Consider the following 16,852-nt stretch of genomic DNA (forward strand, 5'->3'; position numbering starts at 1 on the left):
AGAGAGAGAGAGAGAGAGAGAGAGAGAGAGAGAGAGAGAGAGAGAGAGAGAGAGAGAGAGAGATAGAGACAGAGATAGAGGACTGAGGGGGAGGGAGACAGAAAGAGAGAAAGTACTGTGGGAGGGAGAGAGAGAGAGACAGACAGACAGAGAGAGAGACAGAGATAGAGAGAGAGAGAGAGAGAGAGCGAGAGAGAGAGAGATATCACAACTGACCGGACTGTTGAGGAAGAAGACAGAGATTCCCCCGATTAGCGGCATCTTGCTGATCAAAGGTTTGAAGATCACTCTCAGAGTGCCGTGGATCTGTAACAAGAAACATAACCGGTTACATTAATAACACTGCCTTAGAAATAAGAATAACACTAGAATCATACCCAACATCCATATTAGAATTTACTGGTTACCAAACTCGAGACTCAGTTAGAAAATAACTTCAATGGTTCTAAAACTTTTACTCCTGCCTTTCAAGAAAATTTTTCTTCAAAATTCAAAGAAAAAATGTGTTGGTTTTTTGTTTAATAACACCACTAGAGCACATTGATTTATTAATCATCGGCTATTGGATATCAATCATTTGGTAATTTGGATATATAGTCTTAGAGATGAAACCCACTACATTTTTCCATTAGTAGCAAGGCATCTTTTGTATGCACCATCCCAGAGATAGGATAGCACATACCATGGCCTTTGATATACCAGTCGTTTAGCTACGATAGGCCTCAACTAGCTACGATATGCCTCAACTAGCTACGATAGGCCTCAACTAGCTCCGATACGCCTCAACTAGCTACGATTGGCCTCAACTAGCTCCGATACGCCTCAACTAGTTCCGATTGGCCTCAACTAGCTCCGATTGGCCTCAGCTAGCTCCGATAGGCCTCAACTAGCTATGATAGGCCTCAAGTAGCTATGATAGGTCTCAAGTAGCTACGATAGGCCTCAGCTAGCTACGATAGGCCTCAGCTAGCTACGATAGACCTCAGCTAGCTACGATAGGCCTCAAGTAGCTACGATAGGCCTCAAGTAGCTACGATAGGCCTCAACTAGCTACGATAGGCCTCAAGTATGTATGATTAGGTTTTAGTAAAAATATATACAGTGAAACTCCCTTAAACCGGACACCCTCGAGATCAAGTAAAATGTTCAGTTTTAAGGGTTATCCTGTTTAGAGAGGTTCTCTTTTGTACTGATATTTAAAAGGGACTGTGAAGAATATCCGAATTTGAAAGAATTCTGGTTTACAGAAGGTTTGGTTTTGAGGTGTCACTGTATAGAGAACATGTGGAGAAAAATAGAATTATTAATCGGTCCCCCACATGAAGTCATAATGGGGGGGAAAAGAAAGGAATAAAAATATAAATAATTATATGCATACATGTCCGTATAAACTGTAAAATTTAAACAGTGATCTATTTTCCCAATACAGTTTGCTGACTATCTGCATGAAGACAATCCACCGTGAACACTGTTTGCATACTTCTGTTGTGAAAGCTAATTGCTAATGAGCTGTTTTTAATGTACTTTCCACCTAAAATATAGGTCAAATGCTGCTGTTTTTAAAATAAATATTTGATTTTGTTTTATTATACAGTCTGTTTGAAACAAGAATTTTGATACTGCTAATTTTAAACATATTTTTTCCGTCTTGAGAAACAGAAATGGTCACATAGCCTGCACCATTAGATACTTTGCAGGGGATATTTTTAGGTGTTTAAAAAAATATACCTCATGTACCACAGGAAATTATGGTACATAAGATATTTAAATCACATGAAAAATAAGTAATGTATTTATGATACTGTATTGAACTACTCATATATACTCCTTTACATGGGCTGTTGTGTGTTTGTATAAGGATGGACTGGACAAAAATAAAGTTTAAAAAATAAAAATAATATGTAAAGTTTTTCATTTTCAAAATGTTTACATAATATTTTAATTATCACTAGAAGGGCGAGGTACAGGCTCCATGGAACCCCACCTAGACTGCACACTGTTAATGAAAATGTGAACGAAGGAAGGAAATGTTTTATTTAATGACACACTCAACACATTTTATTTACAGTCATATGGCGTGGGAAAAAACGAGAATGAATGACAATGTTAAGATACTTACATGCAAATCCTTGATACCAGCGTTAATCCCCTTCACTTTGACAGCTACATCGGCATCGCTGCTGTACCTGAAATACACCAACATTACGTCATGTTAGATAGCACCACACAGAAGAATGTCAAAAATAAATAATGAATGGATGGATGGATAGATTGGCAGACAGACGGAGTGTGTGTGTGTGAGAGAGAGAGAGAGAGAGAGAGAGAGAGAGAGAGAGAGAGAGAGAGAGAGAGACAGAGAGAGAGAGAGGAGACAGAGACAGGGGGGAGACAGAGAAAGAGAGAGGACAGCGGGAGAGAGAGGGGGAAAGAAAGAGGGAGGGAGGGAGGGAGAGAGAGAGAGAGAGAGAGAGAGAGAGAGAGAGAGAGAGAGAGAGAGAGAGAGAGAGAGAGAGAGAGAGAGAGAGAGAGAGAGAGAGAGAGAGAGAGAGAGCGGGGGGGGGGGGGGGAGAGAGTGGAGGAAAGAGATATTTTTTGTGATGTAATAAAAGGTATTCAGATGCTGTCATTATGGGGGGGGCATGATTGTTAACAGCTCCCCACCCTGTTGGAGAACATTTTCACATTTGGGCAAAAACAATAGAGATGTTTGGGCAAATTCAACTGGCCTGAAACATTTCCACCATACCCATAATCAATAAATGTAAAAGGTTACAAACGTGATTTCCAAATCCATGTACACTTCATCTCGTCGGACTAGATTAGTGTACACTTTGACTCCGCCAACTCGTGGAGGCTACATAAAGAAAATTATGATATTCAAATATACAAAATGAATCTCACAATACAAACTGAATCTGATATTTCACTGTACAGGCTGAATCTCACAATATCTCACGATATAAACTAAATCTAACACAAGCTGATCTCAATATACAAATTGAATCTCACAATATCTCACTACATAAACTAAATCCCATATTTCACTCTATAAACTTATAAATATCTTACTATATTTCTCACAATATTATCTCACTATACAAATTAAATCTCACAATATTATCTCACTATACAAATTAAATCTCACAATATTATCTTACTATACAAACTAAATCTCACAATATCTCATTACACAAACTGAATCTCACAATATTTCACTACACAAACTGAACCTCACAATATTTCACTACACAAACTGAATCTCACTACACAAACTGAATCTCACAATATTTCACTACACAAACTGAATCTCACAATATCTCATTACAGAAACTGAATCTCAATATCTCACTATACAAACTGAATCTCACAATATTTCACTACACAAACTGAATCTCACAATATCTCATTACACAAACTGAATCTCACAAGATCTCATTACACAAACTATCTCACAATATGTCACTACACAAACTGAATCTCACAATATGTCACTACACAAACTGAATCTCACAATATCTCACTACACAAACTGAACCTCACAATATCTCATTACACAAACTGGATCTTACAATATTATCTCAGTACACAAACTGAATCTCACAATATGTCACTACACAAACTGAATCTCACAATATGTCACTACACAAAGTGAATCTCACAATATCTCACTACACAAACTGAATCTCACAATATCTCATTACGCAAATTGAATCTCACAATATCTCACTACACAAACTGAATCTCACAATATTTCACTACACAAACTGAATCTCACAATATTTCACTACACAAACTGAATCTCAATATTTCACTACACAAACTGAATCTCACAATATCTCCGAGGTCGATCTTGCTGAACTTGAAAGATTTGAGGGAGTCTGGCAAGCTCGCTCGAATCTGGGGCTCGATCGATTCTATCAGCAACTTTTTGACGTAATCACCAATGTACGGCCATAGCTGGTCTATAATCTGAAACATAAAGGGAGACAACTCAACATCATACAGTTATTTCTAAAGCCAGTAGAGGTCAAATTCATCCAATCAGTGATGACGTTATTAATCGGTTAGCCTAGACACATACTCGAAATAATTCAATTCAAGCTGTCAAGGAAGGAAGGAAATGTTTTATTTAACTTAACGACGCATTCAAAACATTTTATTTACGGTGATAACGAAGAAAAAGAAGGAAATGTTTTATTTAACGACGCACTCAACACATTTTATTTTACGGTTATATGGCGTCAGACATATGGTTAAGGACCACACAGATATTGAGAGAGCAAACCTGCTGTCGCCACTTCATGGGCTACTCTTTTTCGATTAGCAACAAGGAATCTTTTATATGCACCATCCTACAGACAGGGTAGTACATACTACAGCTGTTGACAGTTTACCAGTTGTGGTGCACTGGCTGGAACAAGAAATAGCCCAATGGGCCCACCGACAGTTATTTGGCGTCAGATCAAGCTGTCAAATGCCAAAAATGTTTATTGCTTTTTTTTCTTTATTCCATTATGATAAACGTAGACAATTTGTTTTGTACGCCGATGTTATCAAACATTTTATTTCATGTTTTGACGATTCAAGATAAAAACCATACAATCGCCACCATGATGATCATTTTTCATATACAGTATTTAGCAAATATCATCTTTTAAATTACACAGTTTATACGTACACGTACGCATATAATTATTAATATTTTTATTCATTTCTCCTCCCCACATATGACGTCCGATTAATAATTCTATTTTTCTCCACTAGTTCTATATACAGTGATACCTCTCTAAACTGGAACCTCTGTAAATCAGAATTCCCTCAAAACCGGATGTTTTTCACAGAACCTTTTTAAATGTCTGTACAGAAGAGAACCTCTCTAAACCGGATACCTCTTAAAACCGAACTTTTTACTTGGTCCCGAGGGTCTCCGGTTTAGAGGAGTTTCACTTTATATGATTTTTCTATAACCAATAATTAAAAAAATTGCATATTTAATAAAAAATAAAATACATCTCAAAGTTACTAATTGTTAACACACCATCTCAATGCCTCCCTTCAATCCATGCTTATCCTATTTCCATCAGGCCATGTATTATTAAGACCCATGTAAAGAGGTTTATTATCCGTATGGTTCAACATAACCGAGTTAATAATAATCATACGAAGCACACGTGTAATAACAAGTGTAATGACGTAATTTTGGGAAGCGACGTCAAAACAAGACGTCATTTTGTCGTCTCTTTCATGTTGTGGCTGAAACATTTTGAGTTGGGTCTTGCTATTCATAAAGAAAACAATAATAATAATATGGATAATAAAGAAATTATTACACTCTCTCAGGCAATACAAAAATTGTGACAATCGTAAAATCAGTATATTATAATAATCTCTATGTCTTACCTTGTTCACCCATTCCGCTCGTTCCACATCCGGAAAGTAAACCTAAAGAAGAGAACAAAGAACTTTACTTGTTTGTTTTGTTTAATGACACCACTAGAGCACATTGTACTTCAGTGGTGTCTTTTTAAAACAAATTATCTTTAAAATCATAGTCAATGTTTTTCGTTCAACAACACTTTTAATGAACATATTTAGAACCTCTTGGTGAATAAGCTGTACCTCAGGGTCTTATAGTCTGTCCCACATGGAACACCTTTTTTCATACTATGAAACTTATTTCTGAGCCGACTGGTTTGTAAATTGCACACAAAAATAGTATTTTTGTGTTATTTCCAAAACATTTTTACTTTTCTTCTTACATATATGTCAAAATTTATATATATATATATATAGAATGATGGGACAGACTAAATCTCATAATTTGGGTACAGCAGGTTTTTTGTGCCCTGAATACAGCAAGCCTTTTAATGTATAGTATACTGTTATTAACAGCCGCTAAATAGTTGTGGATATTCCAGGGTTTGACAAATCAGATCCATTAACTCTCGGTCCTAGCTAGTGAATTTTTGGTCTGAGCTAGAAAAAATTATCAATTATTACCCCAGCAGGCACTCATAATGGGGAAAATAAAAATCATAATTCATGCATTGGTTTAACGTACACTACTATTAGACGATTTGACGCCAACAAACCAAACACCTTGTCAGTACTAAATATGATGTCATCACAATTTGGTAAAGCACACACAATGACGTCACGTAGTTTAAAAGCATTTGTGTTTACGTCTTTCTGGTTTCAGTGTTAAACTTGTAATAAAATGGTAGTTTAATGCAATTCATTATAGATATTTTTGTTACAGAATATACAGCACTGGGTTTTGAAAATTATCTGTGAACTGTGAATAGAATACAAAGTTAAAGCAATACCCAGAACAGTAAATAATTTACATTATTAGGCTTAAAAAAATAAAAATTACCGGGCGTAATAAATAGAATAAAAAACTCGGTGCCAGTTATAAAATTTATGTCCGTCGTGAAATAATTTTCACTTGGGACATAAATCTGATAATAACTGGTAACTCGTTTTGTGCCGCCCTGCCGTGTTTGTTTCCGCACCACCCCTGATTATCGCCGCCCTGCCCTAAAACACAAAATCTTGCTTTCCTTTCAAAACGTGTACAGTGTTGTTACGAGTCTGAATTCCCAACTAAAAAACATTTGACAATACATTGTTTGGCCACAGTTGTGAAAGCCGACAGCAGTAACGTGATGTTTTTTTTCTTTTCTATTGTTAGTCGATATGACTGCAGACGAGCGGACAGGCAGTCTTACAAAGCTTGAATGCCAAAACACCGTAATGCACATAACCACACACCACCTAGCAAATACCTAGTTGAAAGTAGACCATCATGATAAACTTCGACAGAACGTCAAATGCGAAATTTATTTTGATAAGTAAATTTTTTAAAGTAATTGTTGCCGTTGTAAATACCCAGACCAAGATACATATAGTTTTAACTGATGTCAGTAGTCCTTATCAATGATACATTGATTGCATCTTTATAATATTTTTAATAGTGTCTATATTTGGTACATTAGTACAATAATATTGCATACGGCGATGAAGGTACTGTTTCATCAAACATCCAAATTTAAGAATAATAAATTTGGGTTTAGAAATTGATTGTCCCCCTCCCTCCAAAAATGTTTTGTAAATTAAAACCAGCATAGATATTCCTACATGTATGATATTTATGAATATAAAAAATTCGATCATATCCCAGCACTTGACTCAAAAATAAGATTTTCGCGTTAAAAATGCCCTACAATTAAATTTGCGCCCTGCCCCATCAAAATCCTAGCTAGAACACTGTATTATATAGTGACTTTCTGTGAGGGCAATGGTGACTTTCTGTGAGGGCAATGGTGACTTTCTGTGAGGGCTATAGTGACTTTCTGTGAGGGCAATAGTGACTTTCTGTGAGGGCAATAGTGACTTTCTGTGAGGGCAATGGTGACTTTCTGTGAGGGCAATGGTGACTTTCTGTGAGGGGGATATAGTGACTTTCTGTGAGGGCTATAGTGACTTCCTGTGAGGGCAATGGTGACTTTCTGTGAGGGCAATGGTGACTTTCTGTGAGGGCTATAGTGACTTTCTGTGAGGGCAATAGTGACTTTCTGTGAGGGCTATAGTGACTTTCTGTGAGGGCTATAGTGACTTTCTGTGAGGGCAATAGTGACTTTCTGTGAGGGTTATAGTGACTTTCTGTGAGGGCAATAGTGACTTTCTGTGAGGGCTATAGTGACTTTCTGTGAGGGCAATAGTGACTTTCTGTGAGGGTTATAGTGACTTTCTGTGAGGGCTATAGTGACTTTCTGTGAGGGCAATAGTGACTTTCTGTGAGGGGGATATAGTGACTTTCTCAAACATCTATTGAACATTGACATTCAGAAATTCATTTCAAGTTGTGCTAATGTAATTAAAGCTTAATATTTCAGATGTTTTAATATCAGCATGTTTGTACTTATATGGGCGTTATTGTTTTGAGCATACATATTTTGGGTATGTCTTGACTTGCATTTATCTAAAGACCTATAGGGCGGGATTTAGCTCAGTCGGTTGAGTGCACGCTTGAGGTGCTTGTGTCGCAGGATCGAACCACCTTGGTGGATCCATTCAGCTGATTGGTTTTTTCTCATTCCAACCAGTGCACCACAACTGGACAAAGGCCGTGGTATGTGTTTTCCTGTCTGTGGGGAAGTGCATATAAAAGATCTGTTGCTGCATCAGAAAAAATGTAGCAGGTTTCCTCTGTTGACGACGAGTCAGAATTACCAAATGTTTGACATCCAATAGCCGATGATTAATTAATCGATGTGCTCCAGTGAAACTTCTTTTTTTGTACATGCATATGTATGAAAAGTTAAAGTTTGTTTTGCTTAATGACACCACTAGAGCACATTGATTTTTAATCATCGGCTATTGGATGTCAAACAATGGTAGTTTTAACATAGGGTCTTAGAGAGGAAACACGCTATATTTTTCCATTAGTAGGAAGGGATTTTTTATATGCACCTCCCCACATCCAGGATAGCACATACCACAGCTCCTTTGATATACCAGTTGTGGTGCACTGGCTGGAACGAGAAATAACCCAATGAGCCCACCGACGGGAATCAATCCCACACCGACCACACATCGAGCGAGCGCCTTACCACTGGGCTACGTTTCGCCTCCACATCAACATGAGTGCTTTTTACTACCATCAACTATTGAATGTCAAACAATGATAATTTTGACAGTCTTAGAAACAAAACCTGCTACATTTTTCCATTAGAAGCAAAGGATCTTTTATATATGCACCGTCCCACAGACATGTTAGCACATACCAGTCGTGGTGCACTGGCTGGAATGAGAAATAGCCCACAGTGGGTCACAGGGATCAATCGTAGACCAACCATGTATCAGGCGAGTGCGTTACTACTGGGCTAAAGTCCTGTACTACAACACTGTCATTTTAGGGGAGCTATATCACTCAACATGTGAATTTATATATGGTATCAATATGGTAATTTTTTCAATAATGAATGGCTCTAATAATCAAAGTTAGGGAGCAACTAATTACTCCCCCCCCTCCTCATTTTTTTCATGTCAGAGTATGCATGTATTGAGTCTGTTGGGCATTTCTTGAGAAGGCATGAAATGTTTTATTTAACAACGCACTCAACACATTTTATTTATGGTTATAGGGTGTAGGACATATGGTTAAGGACTACACAGATATTGAGAGAGAAAACCTGCTGTCGGCACTTCATGAGCTACTCTTTTCGATTAGCAGTAAGGGAACTTTTATATGCACCATCCCACAACCAGGATAGTACATACCATGGTCTTTAATTGTTACACGAGTTGTGGAGCACTGGCTGGATCGAGAAATAGCCCAATGGGCTCACCGACGGGAATCGATCCTAGATCGACCGTGCATCAGGTGAGCACTGTACCACTGAGCTACATCCCGCCCTGGCATTTCTTAATTATGAGAAAGTTAAAGTTGGTTTTGTTTACCAACACCAATAGAGCACCTTAATTTATTAATCGGCTACTGGATGTTAAACATTTGTTAATTTTAACATCCAACAGACAGGATAGCACATACCATGACCTTTGATATATGCATTAGCTAGAACGAGAAAAAGCCCAATGAAGACTGATTTTGGAGAAAGACTCTACAGTGAACATTAATTCAGTATCGCATAACGAAGGAAGGAAATCTTTTATTTAACGACCCACTCAACACATTTTACTTCCGGTTAAATATGGCATCGGACATATGGTTAAAGACCACACAGATATTGAGAGAGGAAACCCGCTGTCGCCACTTCTTGGGCTACTCTTTTCGATTAGCAGCAAGGGATCTTTTATATGCACCATCCCACAGACAGGGTAGTAACCACCATGGCCTTTGATGTACCAGTCATGGTGCACTGGCTGGAGCACAATTAATAGGCCCACGGACGTGGGTCGATCCCAAACCGATTGTACATCAAGTGAGCGCTTTACCACTAGGCTAACCCTCGCCCCTATCGCATTACAAGTTCCAAAGAGCACTACACAACTTTAAAACACTTTAAATGTACAATGTATGTACATATGGATTGTCAAACACTCAGCCCCCCCCCCCCCCCCCCGACCACGGTTGGGCTGCTGGTGCTCCCTTGCACCTGCCAGTGCAGGCAGTCCCTCCTCCTACCCACCCCCCACCTTTCCTGTCCTGGACGGAGGAGCCGGCCAAGGCCGGCTCTTGTGCCTAGGACAGACGTGCACTACAACAGCTTGCTCTGAATGTACATGTAAAGCCCTATGGCCTGACCTGACCTGATCTGATTCACATGACATTAATAATTTTAATATCTAGACACAAAAGCTAATGGGGTTCACAGTTAATAATTTTAAATTAATTAAAGAAAAGAAAATTAATATGAATTAGTGTTTCTTTTGTACACTGAGTATATATTTCACTAATTCTTTTTTTTTACCTAAACACAAAATGATACAGGTATACAATGTAACAAGCTAACATGTACACATTTACAAGTACCAGTTACTTACTACCACACACATAAAAAGAAAAATGTTTGGTATCCATTAATCCCCATATATGTAAATTCTATACAAACAGAAACCAACCAATTCAGCTGGTGTTGGCAAACATTCAATGCCCTTGTTTAAACAATTCAGAAGTTCTGATTTTTTTTAAAGCTGCAAATTCGAGATGATTTTTTTTTGTGGTGGTGGGAATCAACATATACATTACATGTAGAGCTTTTAGCCAGTAGAGTGCTCACCTTAGATACTTGGGTTGTGGGTTCGAACACCCTTGGTGGACTCATTCTTTATCAGATTTTATCCCTGTCTCAATCAGTGTCTCATAACTGGTACAAGTATATTAAAGGCTATAGTATGTGCTGTTCTGTCTGTGGGAAGGTACATATATAGAAGATCCCTTAATTGCTGCTAATGGAAAATGTAGGGGTGTCAGATACCAAATGTTTGACAATGCACTATATTATATATAATATAGCCAATGATTAATTAATCAATGTGCTTTAGTGGTGTCGTTTAACAAACTTTAACTGGCAGTGGTGGATCCAAGGGGGTTTTAGGGGTTGAAACTCTCCTTTAGTTGCCATTGATTAAGTAAACAGAAATGCAACTTTAAATGTTTTGTTTAATTTCACTGAACATCCACACACACACAGAGAGATAGCCCGAGTACTCTGACTGTAAGAGAGCTAGACGGACATTTGGACATAAATACGCTCTCATTACAGTCAGAGACCAAGCTATGTATTTTTGGGGAAATTCCCGACAACCAAAAAGTTGGCAAAGATTTCCACTTTAATACACAACAATCCTATGTTTGACGTGAAATACCTTTACATCGATCATTTTCGAGTTGATTGATTAAAAGAAATTCAGATATTAATCACTAATACACACACTACAGAAAGAAACCTGACAGCACCCACATTCAGCAAAGTTTCGACAAACTCCGGACAGCAGAATTCCGACCTATATCATGACGATGCGTCACATGATCGCCCTTTCAGCCATTCCGTCTTCCAGGGGCTGTCTCAAAACGACAAATGCCCGACAATCACCAAAAAAAGTTTGTTTTGTGTAATGACACCACTACAGCACATTGATTCATTAATCATCGGCTATTGGATGTCAAATATTTGGTAATTTTATCACTGTGTTAGAGAGGAAACCACTAGCCAACTACTCCATGTTGTAACGTCGCTTGGTATGAGATGGTCCCTGTAATTGTTGCACAAGGTGGAATCACCCAGTGGGCGATCACGTGATCTACATCACGAAATAGGTCACCGAGCTCTGTAATTATTGAGACGGAGTGTCACGAAGCATAGCTGAATGTGGGTGCTGTCGGATTTCTTTCTGTAGTATGTGTATTAGTGATTAATATGTGGATTTTTTTAAATCAGTTAACTCGAAAATGATCGATGTAAAGGTATTTGACGTCAAACATAGGATTGTTGTGGTATTAGAGCGGAAATCTTTGCAAACGTTTTGGTTGTCGGGAATTGCCCAAAAAATACATAGCTTGGTTTCTTGACTGTAATGAGAGCATATTTATGTCCAAATGTCTGTCTAGCTCTCTTACAGTCAGAGTACTCGGGCTAACACAGACAGACACACAGACACACACACATTCTCTCTCTCTCTCACACACACACTGACACATACACACACTGATACACATACTGACACACATCGTTCAGTGGGATTATGTGGATCTGAAAGCACACATAGATTAGAACTCCCCCTTCTTAAAATTCAATGTCCCTTCGTGACTGGAATATGTTTTAGTTGTTTTAACTTTTCAGAGGGACAGGATACAGCAGTTGTAAAGCACTTGCCTGGTGTGCAGTCGGTATAGGATCAATTCTCATTCCAGCCAGTGCACCATGACTGGTATATATCAAAGGTCATGACGTGTTATCCTGTCTGTGGGATGGTGCATATCCCTTGCTACTAATGAAAAAATGTAGCAGGTTTCCTCTCTTAAGACTAAATGTCAAAAATACCAAATGTTTGACATCCAATAGCCAATGATTAATAAATCAATGTGCTCTAGTGGTGGCATTAAACAAAACAAACTTTTGACTTTTTTCTTTTATTAACCATTTAGGGGCATTTCACAATTATTAAAAATGTTAGGTCTACTATATTCTTTTTGGGACCCCATCCCACTCATCCTAAAAGCCTACAGGAATATATTTCTATCAACTTGTTTTTTAATTGTAAAGTATTAAGCCCCTCCCCCAGCCAACGCCCTCCCAACACCCAGCATAGTTTATGATCATAAAAAGGGCTGGACCAATTTAGCTTAGAGATTGTATTTCCTAAAACCAGTGTGACCAAGTGTCATTATCTCTGTGGACACCGACAAATGATCCCTTTGAGAAGACCTAAAAATCGTGTAACTTAAAAACAAAAACACACCCAAAATGTTAATACTACGAGAGTCTTACCCACGACGGCAGCTCCTCGACTCGTGCCAGAATCGCCTCTCTTTCATCACGTGCAATTTCTTGTGCAATTTTTATTTTCCATTTCTTATCTTTATTGTGCTTTGCTTTCCAAGAGTAGACAACCAAGCCGAGAAGCAACCAACTGGGGCTGAACTGAAAATATCCGAAAAACCAGACGAATAAAGTTGCCCCGGCGAGTTTAAAATACTCCGTGACAACTTTCACTAACATTGTATCCTCATCCGCAGACTTTCTTCCAGGCGAATCGCCCTTTTCCTTGTCTTTAGCGGCAGACGACATCGTACAGGAATGCACTTTACTACCTCTGCATACCTTAGCTGGACTTGACGGGCTGGTTTTTGCAGACGATCGACCGGTAATCGTTAAGTAAGTTTGGTAAGTATACGTAGACTTTCACCTGCATTTACCGTTAGCAGAAGCAGCGTAACAAGAAGTAGGTGTTCTGTTCTTTAAAATCTGCGATGCGTTGACGAAGGGGTAGTGTCAAAAATGTCAATCGAGCTTTATATATGATCGTATGAATAAGCTCTGTAGGTTACGCATCTGGTTACAACTCAGAAGGTAATGATTCTAAGTGACCTGAGATATCTCATTTCTAGAGATTCATGGAGTGGCGCAGCTGGGAATGGCTTAGATGAGGACCTCCCCTTCCATAAAAAGTTTAATAAATTATTAAATAAATAAATAAAAATTGAGCTACATTAATTAAAACAAATGATTTACATTCAATTCAGCAGGGGCATAGCGTAGTTTGGATCTGGGGGAGGAATTCAAATATCAACCTAGCGGACCCTTTTGGACACAAGTAATAAATAGCCTAATAGGCTACTGCACTGTGAACTCTAGACCACCTACCACCACCCTCGGCCCTTAGCTTACGCCCCTGCTCAGGCGTCGGAAGTTAGAACATGCCTCAGGGGTAAAAAGCAGCGGCACTACCCTCCACCCACTCCCCAAAATATATCTGAAGCAGGTGGTCACTTCCCCCAACAGTGACCGTAATGCACCATTAACCTTCCTAGCTGAAAACCAAATTATTACATTGCTGCCCCAACTCCTAAGTTGCTGTCATCTTCCGACGCCAACGCACTCCAAATTGAAGATTATGAATAACTGCCCCCCCCCCCGCCGCACCCCCACACCCACATACATAAGGGGTGGGGGGCCTGGACTGTGGCGAACGCAGTTTCTAGGGGGAGAGGTCGAAACATGCTGATACAGAAAGATACATTTTTTAATTTTTTTTTAATTAATGATGATCAGGAGTGTTTTGACGCCCGACCCCCCCCCCCCCCACTGTATGTGTGCCCCCACTATCACCACATATATACGTACAGCCGCTGACAAGAATTCCAATTATGTTAAAATAATATTTGCAACTGCAGCAAATATTAATTTGTGACATTTGTTAAAACCGTCAAGAAACACCCAACCCTCTCCTCCACCCCATCCCCAAATTCGCGGATCGAGGGGGGGGGGGGGGTCATAGTGGTCCCGTGACCCCGCCCCGCCCGTTTGAAGTTCCCTTTTTAATGATTAAAAAAACAGAAAGAAGAAAAAACACAAACTCATTGGCTATTGGGTGTCCACAAAGGTAAATATATGAATAAGATTAAATTAAAAATCAAAATTATGTAATAGTGTAATACACGTACCCTTTGGAAGTTCGTCTCATTTGCCTTCGAGGGACGAGACTTAGCCCAGTGGTAAAGCGCTAGCTTGATGCGCGATCGATTCCCGTCAGTGGGCCCATTAGGCTGTATCTTGCTCCAGACAGTGCACCACGACTGGTACATCAAAGGCCGTGGTATGTGCTATCCTGGTTATGGGATGGTGCATATAAAAGATCCCTTGTTGCTAATCAAAAAAGAATAGCCCATGGAGTGGTGACAGCGGGTTTCCTCTCTCAATATCTGTGTTGTCCTTAACCATATGTCCGAATCCATCTAACCGTAAATAAAATGCGTTGAGTGAGTCGTTAAATAAAACATTTCCTTCCTTCCTTCCTCCCTTCATTTGCCTTCGACAAAGTCAAATTGCTCTTTTTAGAATTGTGTGCCCTTCCCCCCATTACAGAATCCTGGATCCGCCTATTAAGCTCACACCTTATCCATCAATATATAAATATGTGTCTGGTAACATGTGTAAAGGGGATGAAGTTGTATTTACACCTGCTTGTAAGTGAATGTCTTAATTAGCCACTGCGTGTAGCACGTGTGTTGATAACCAACCAGTTAACCAATTAACACGGTCAGCTCCATCCGAACAATGACTTTTATTTACGATTTACCCAGAATAGCAATATGTGATTTGTTGAGTTCTACGAGCGCGTGTGCAGTAATTTAGCATGAGGAAAAAGTTAACGTTTGTTTTGGTTTAACGACACCACTAGAGCACATTGATTTATTAATCATCGCGGCTATACTTACTGGGTGTCAAACATTTGGTCATATATTTTTAAATATAGGCTTAGAGGTAACCCACTACATTTTTCTATTAGTAGCAAATGATATTTTATATGCACCTGTCGAATCGATCCTAGACCGACCGTGCATCAGGTGATCACTTTACCACTGGAGCCCTACGTCCTGCCCTAAACCTCACACGGGGTAGTGCGTTCGTTCGCCTGATGCGTGGTAAGTATGTGATCGACCCCCCCGGCAGTGGACCCATTGGGCTATTTCTCATACCAGCCAGTGCATTACAACTGGTATATCAAAGGCCGTCAGACGTGATATGGTATGTGCTTTTCTGTCTGTGGAATGGTGCATATTTGAGATCCCTTGCTACTAATGGAAAAATATAGCTGATTCTAAGACTATATGTTAAAATTACCAAGTGTTTCACACCCAATAGCCGATGATTAATATATCAATGTGCTCTAGTGGTGTCGTTAAAAAAAACCCAACAAACTTTTACACACACACACTAACCGAAACTGATCACGTGATCTTGCTTGGGCGTTGCAAGAGTATCTGTTGGGGTTATTGTAGTTTACAGTATCATTTTTTGTGTGATAAAAATATAATATAATATAATGATATAATTCAATAAATTAGTTAATTTGGGACCATTTACAAAATATTTAATGTCGCAAGATTGTCCACGAGCTGCTTTACGACTAGCAGTAATACTACTAGAAAGTAAACCAGTTTGAATTATAGATGTGAGTTTGACTAGACCTATTGGGAAGGTGGGATTTGCAGTGTATGTGTGACAGTGTGTGTAAACAACAACACCATTTATAATAATAACATTAAACCAGAACAACAAATTTAAAGAAACGCAGTGTTCAAATTTAACAAATGTTGATTTTATTATTTATACGTTCTACCAAGATCCAAATTTTATTTATAAATGTCATGAACCAAATGTGTTGTACTTCTGTGCCCAAATTTTTAAAGCTATCTTATCACTACGATATCGTAAAGCCGTCGTAAGCTATGGCAATTGTCGTTGTGACGTCATAGCTTACGACGGTTTTATGACATCGTAGCCGTGGGCCTAATTCACAGAGCTCTCGTAAACAACATCGCATAGACTCGTACAATTTTTTTTATTATTGCACTGTGAGATCACAAAGTTGCGAGAGTTTAATAAATTAGCTATATAGGCCCGGTCGACAGAATGTTCATTTATTTACGTCCATTTTGGTCTTGGTTGTTCTGATGCCTACTGAAGCCCAAGAGAAGGTTTTGGTGGTAACATTTGACGCGCACCAAAATTCCCACAATAAGTTTTCATAAATACTTTTTATATATGTAATTTCATCCTGTTGAATTGTTAGGACGTTTTGTAATTGAGAACACTTCAGGTAACCATGATAACATTTGGACATTTATTCACCTGTCCCCGTTCCACGACGCGATTTTAGC

At 38.8% G+C, this 16,852-nt stretch overlaps 1 protein-coding gene across 2 annotated transcripts in view; it reads right to left on the bottom strand.

Moving 5' to 3' along the window:
• LOC121385652 (extended synaptotagmin-2-like) overlaps positions 1-13,299 on the bottom strand; it is a 63,953-nt gene extending 50,654 nt beyond the window's left edge. For both annotated transcript variants that reach the window (XR_005959559.1, XM_041516413.1), the window contains exons 1-6: positions 12,957-13,299; positions 5,401-5,442; positions 3,832-3,969; positions 2,778-2,854; positions 2,120-2,186; positions 217-306 (exon numbers count right to left, since the gene is read on the bottom strand). Coding sequence is in view for 1 of the 2 variants with exons in the window: in XM_041516413.1 (XP_041372347.1) it covers positions 217-306; positions 2,120-2,186; positions 2,778-2,854; positions 3,832-3,969; positions 5,401-5,442; positions 12,957-13,256 (714 nt within the window). In the remaining variant the exon portion in view is untranslated. The remainder of the gene's footprint in view (positions 1-216; positions 307-2,119; positions 2,187-2,777; positions 2,855-3,831; positions 3,970-5,400; positions 5,443-12,956) is intronic.
• Between the last annotated feature and the right edge of the window lie 3,553 nt (positions 13,300-16,852).

Source organism: Gigantopelta aegis, chromosome 11, assembly GCF_016097555.1.
Source record: "Gigantopelta aegis isolate Gae_Host chromosome 11, Gae_host_genome, whole genome shotgun sequence".
In the NCBI taxonomy this organism is placed as follows: Eukaryota; Metazoa; Mollusca; class Gastropoda; order Neomphalida; family Peltospiridae; genus Gigantopelta; species Gigantopelta aegis.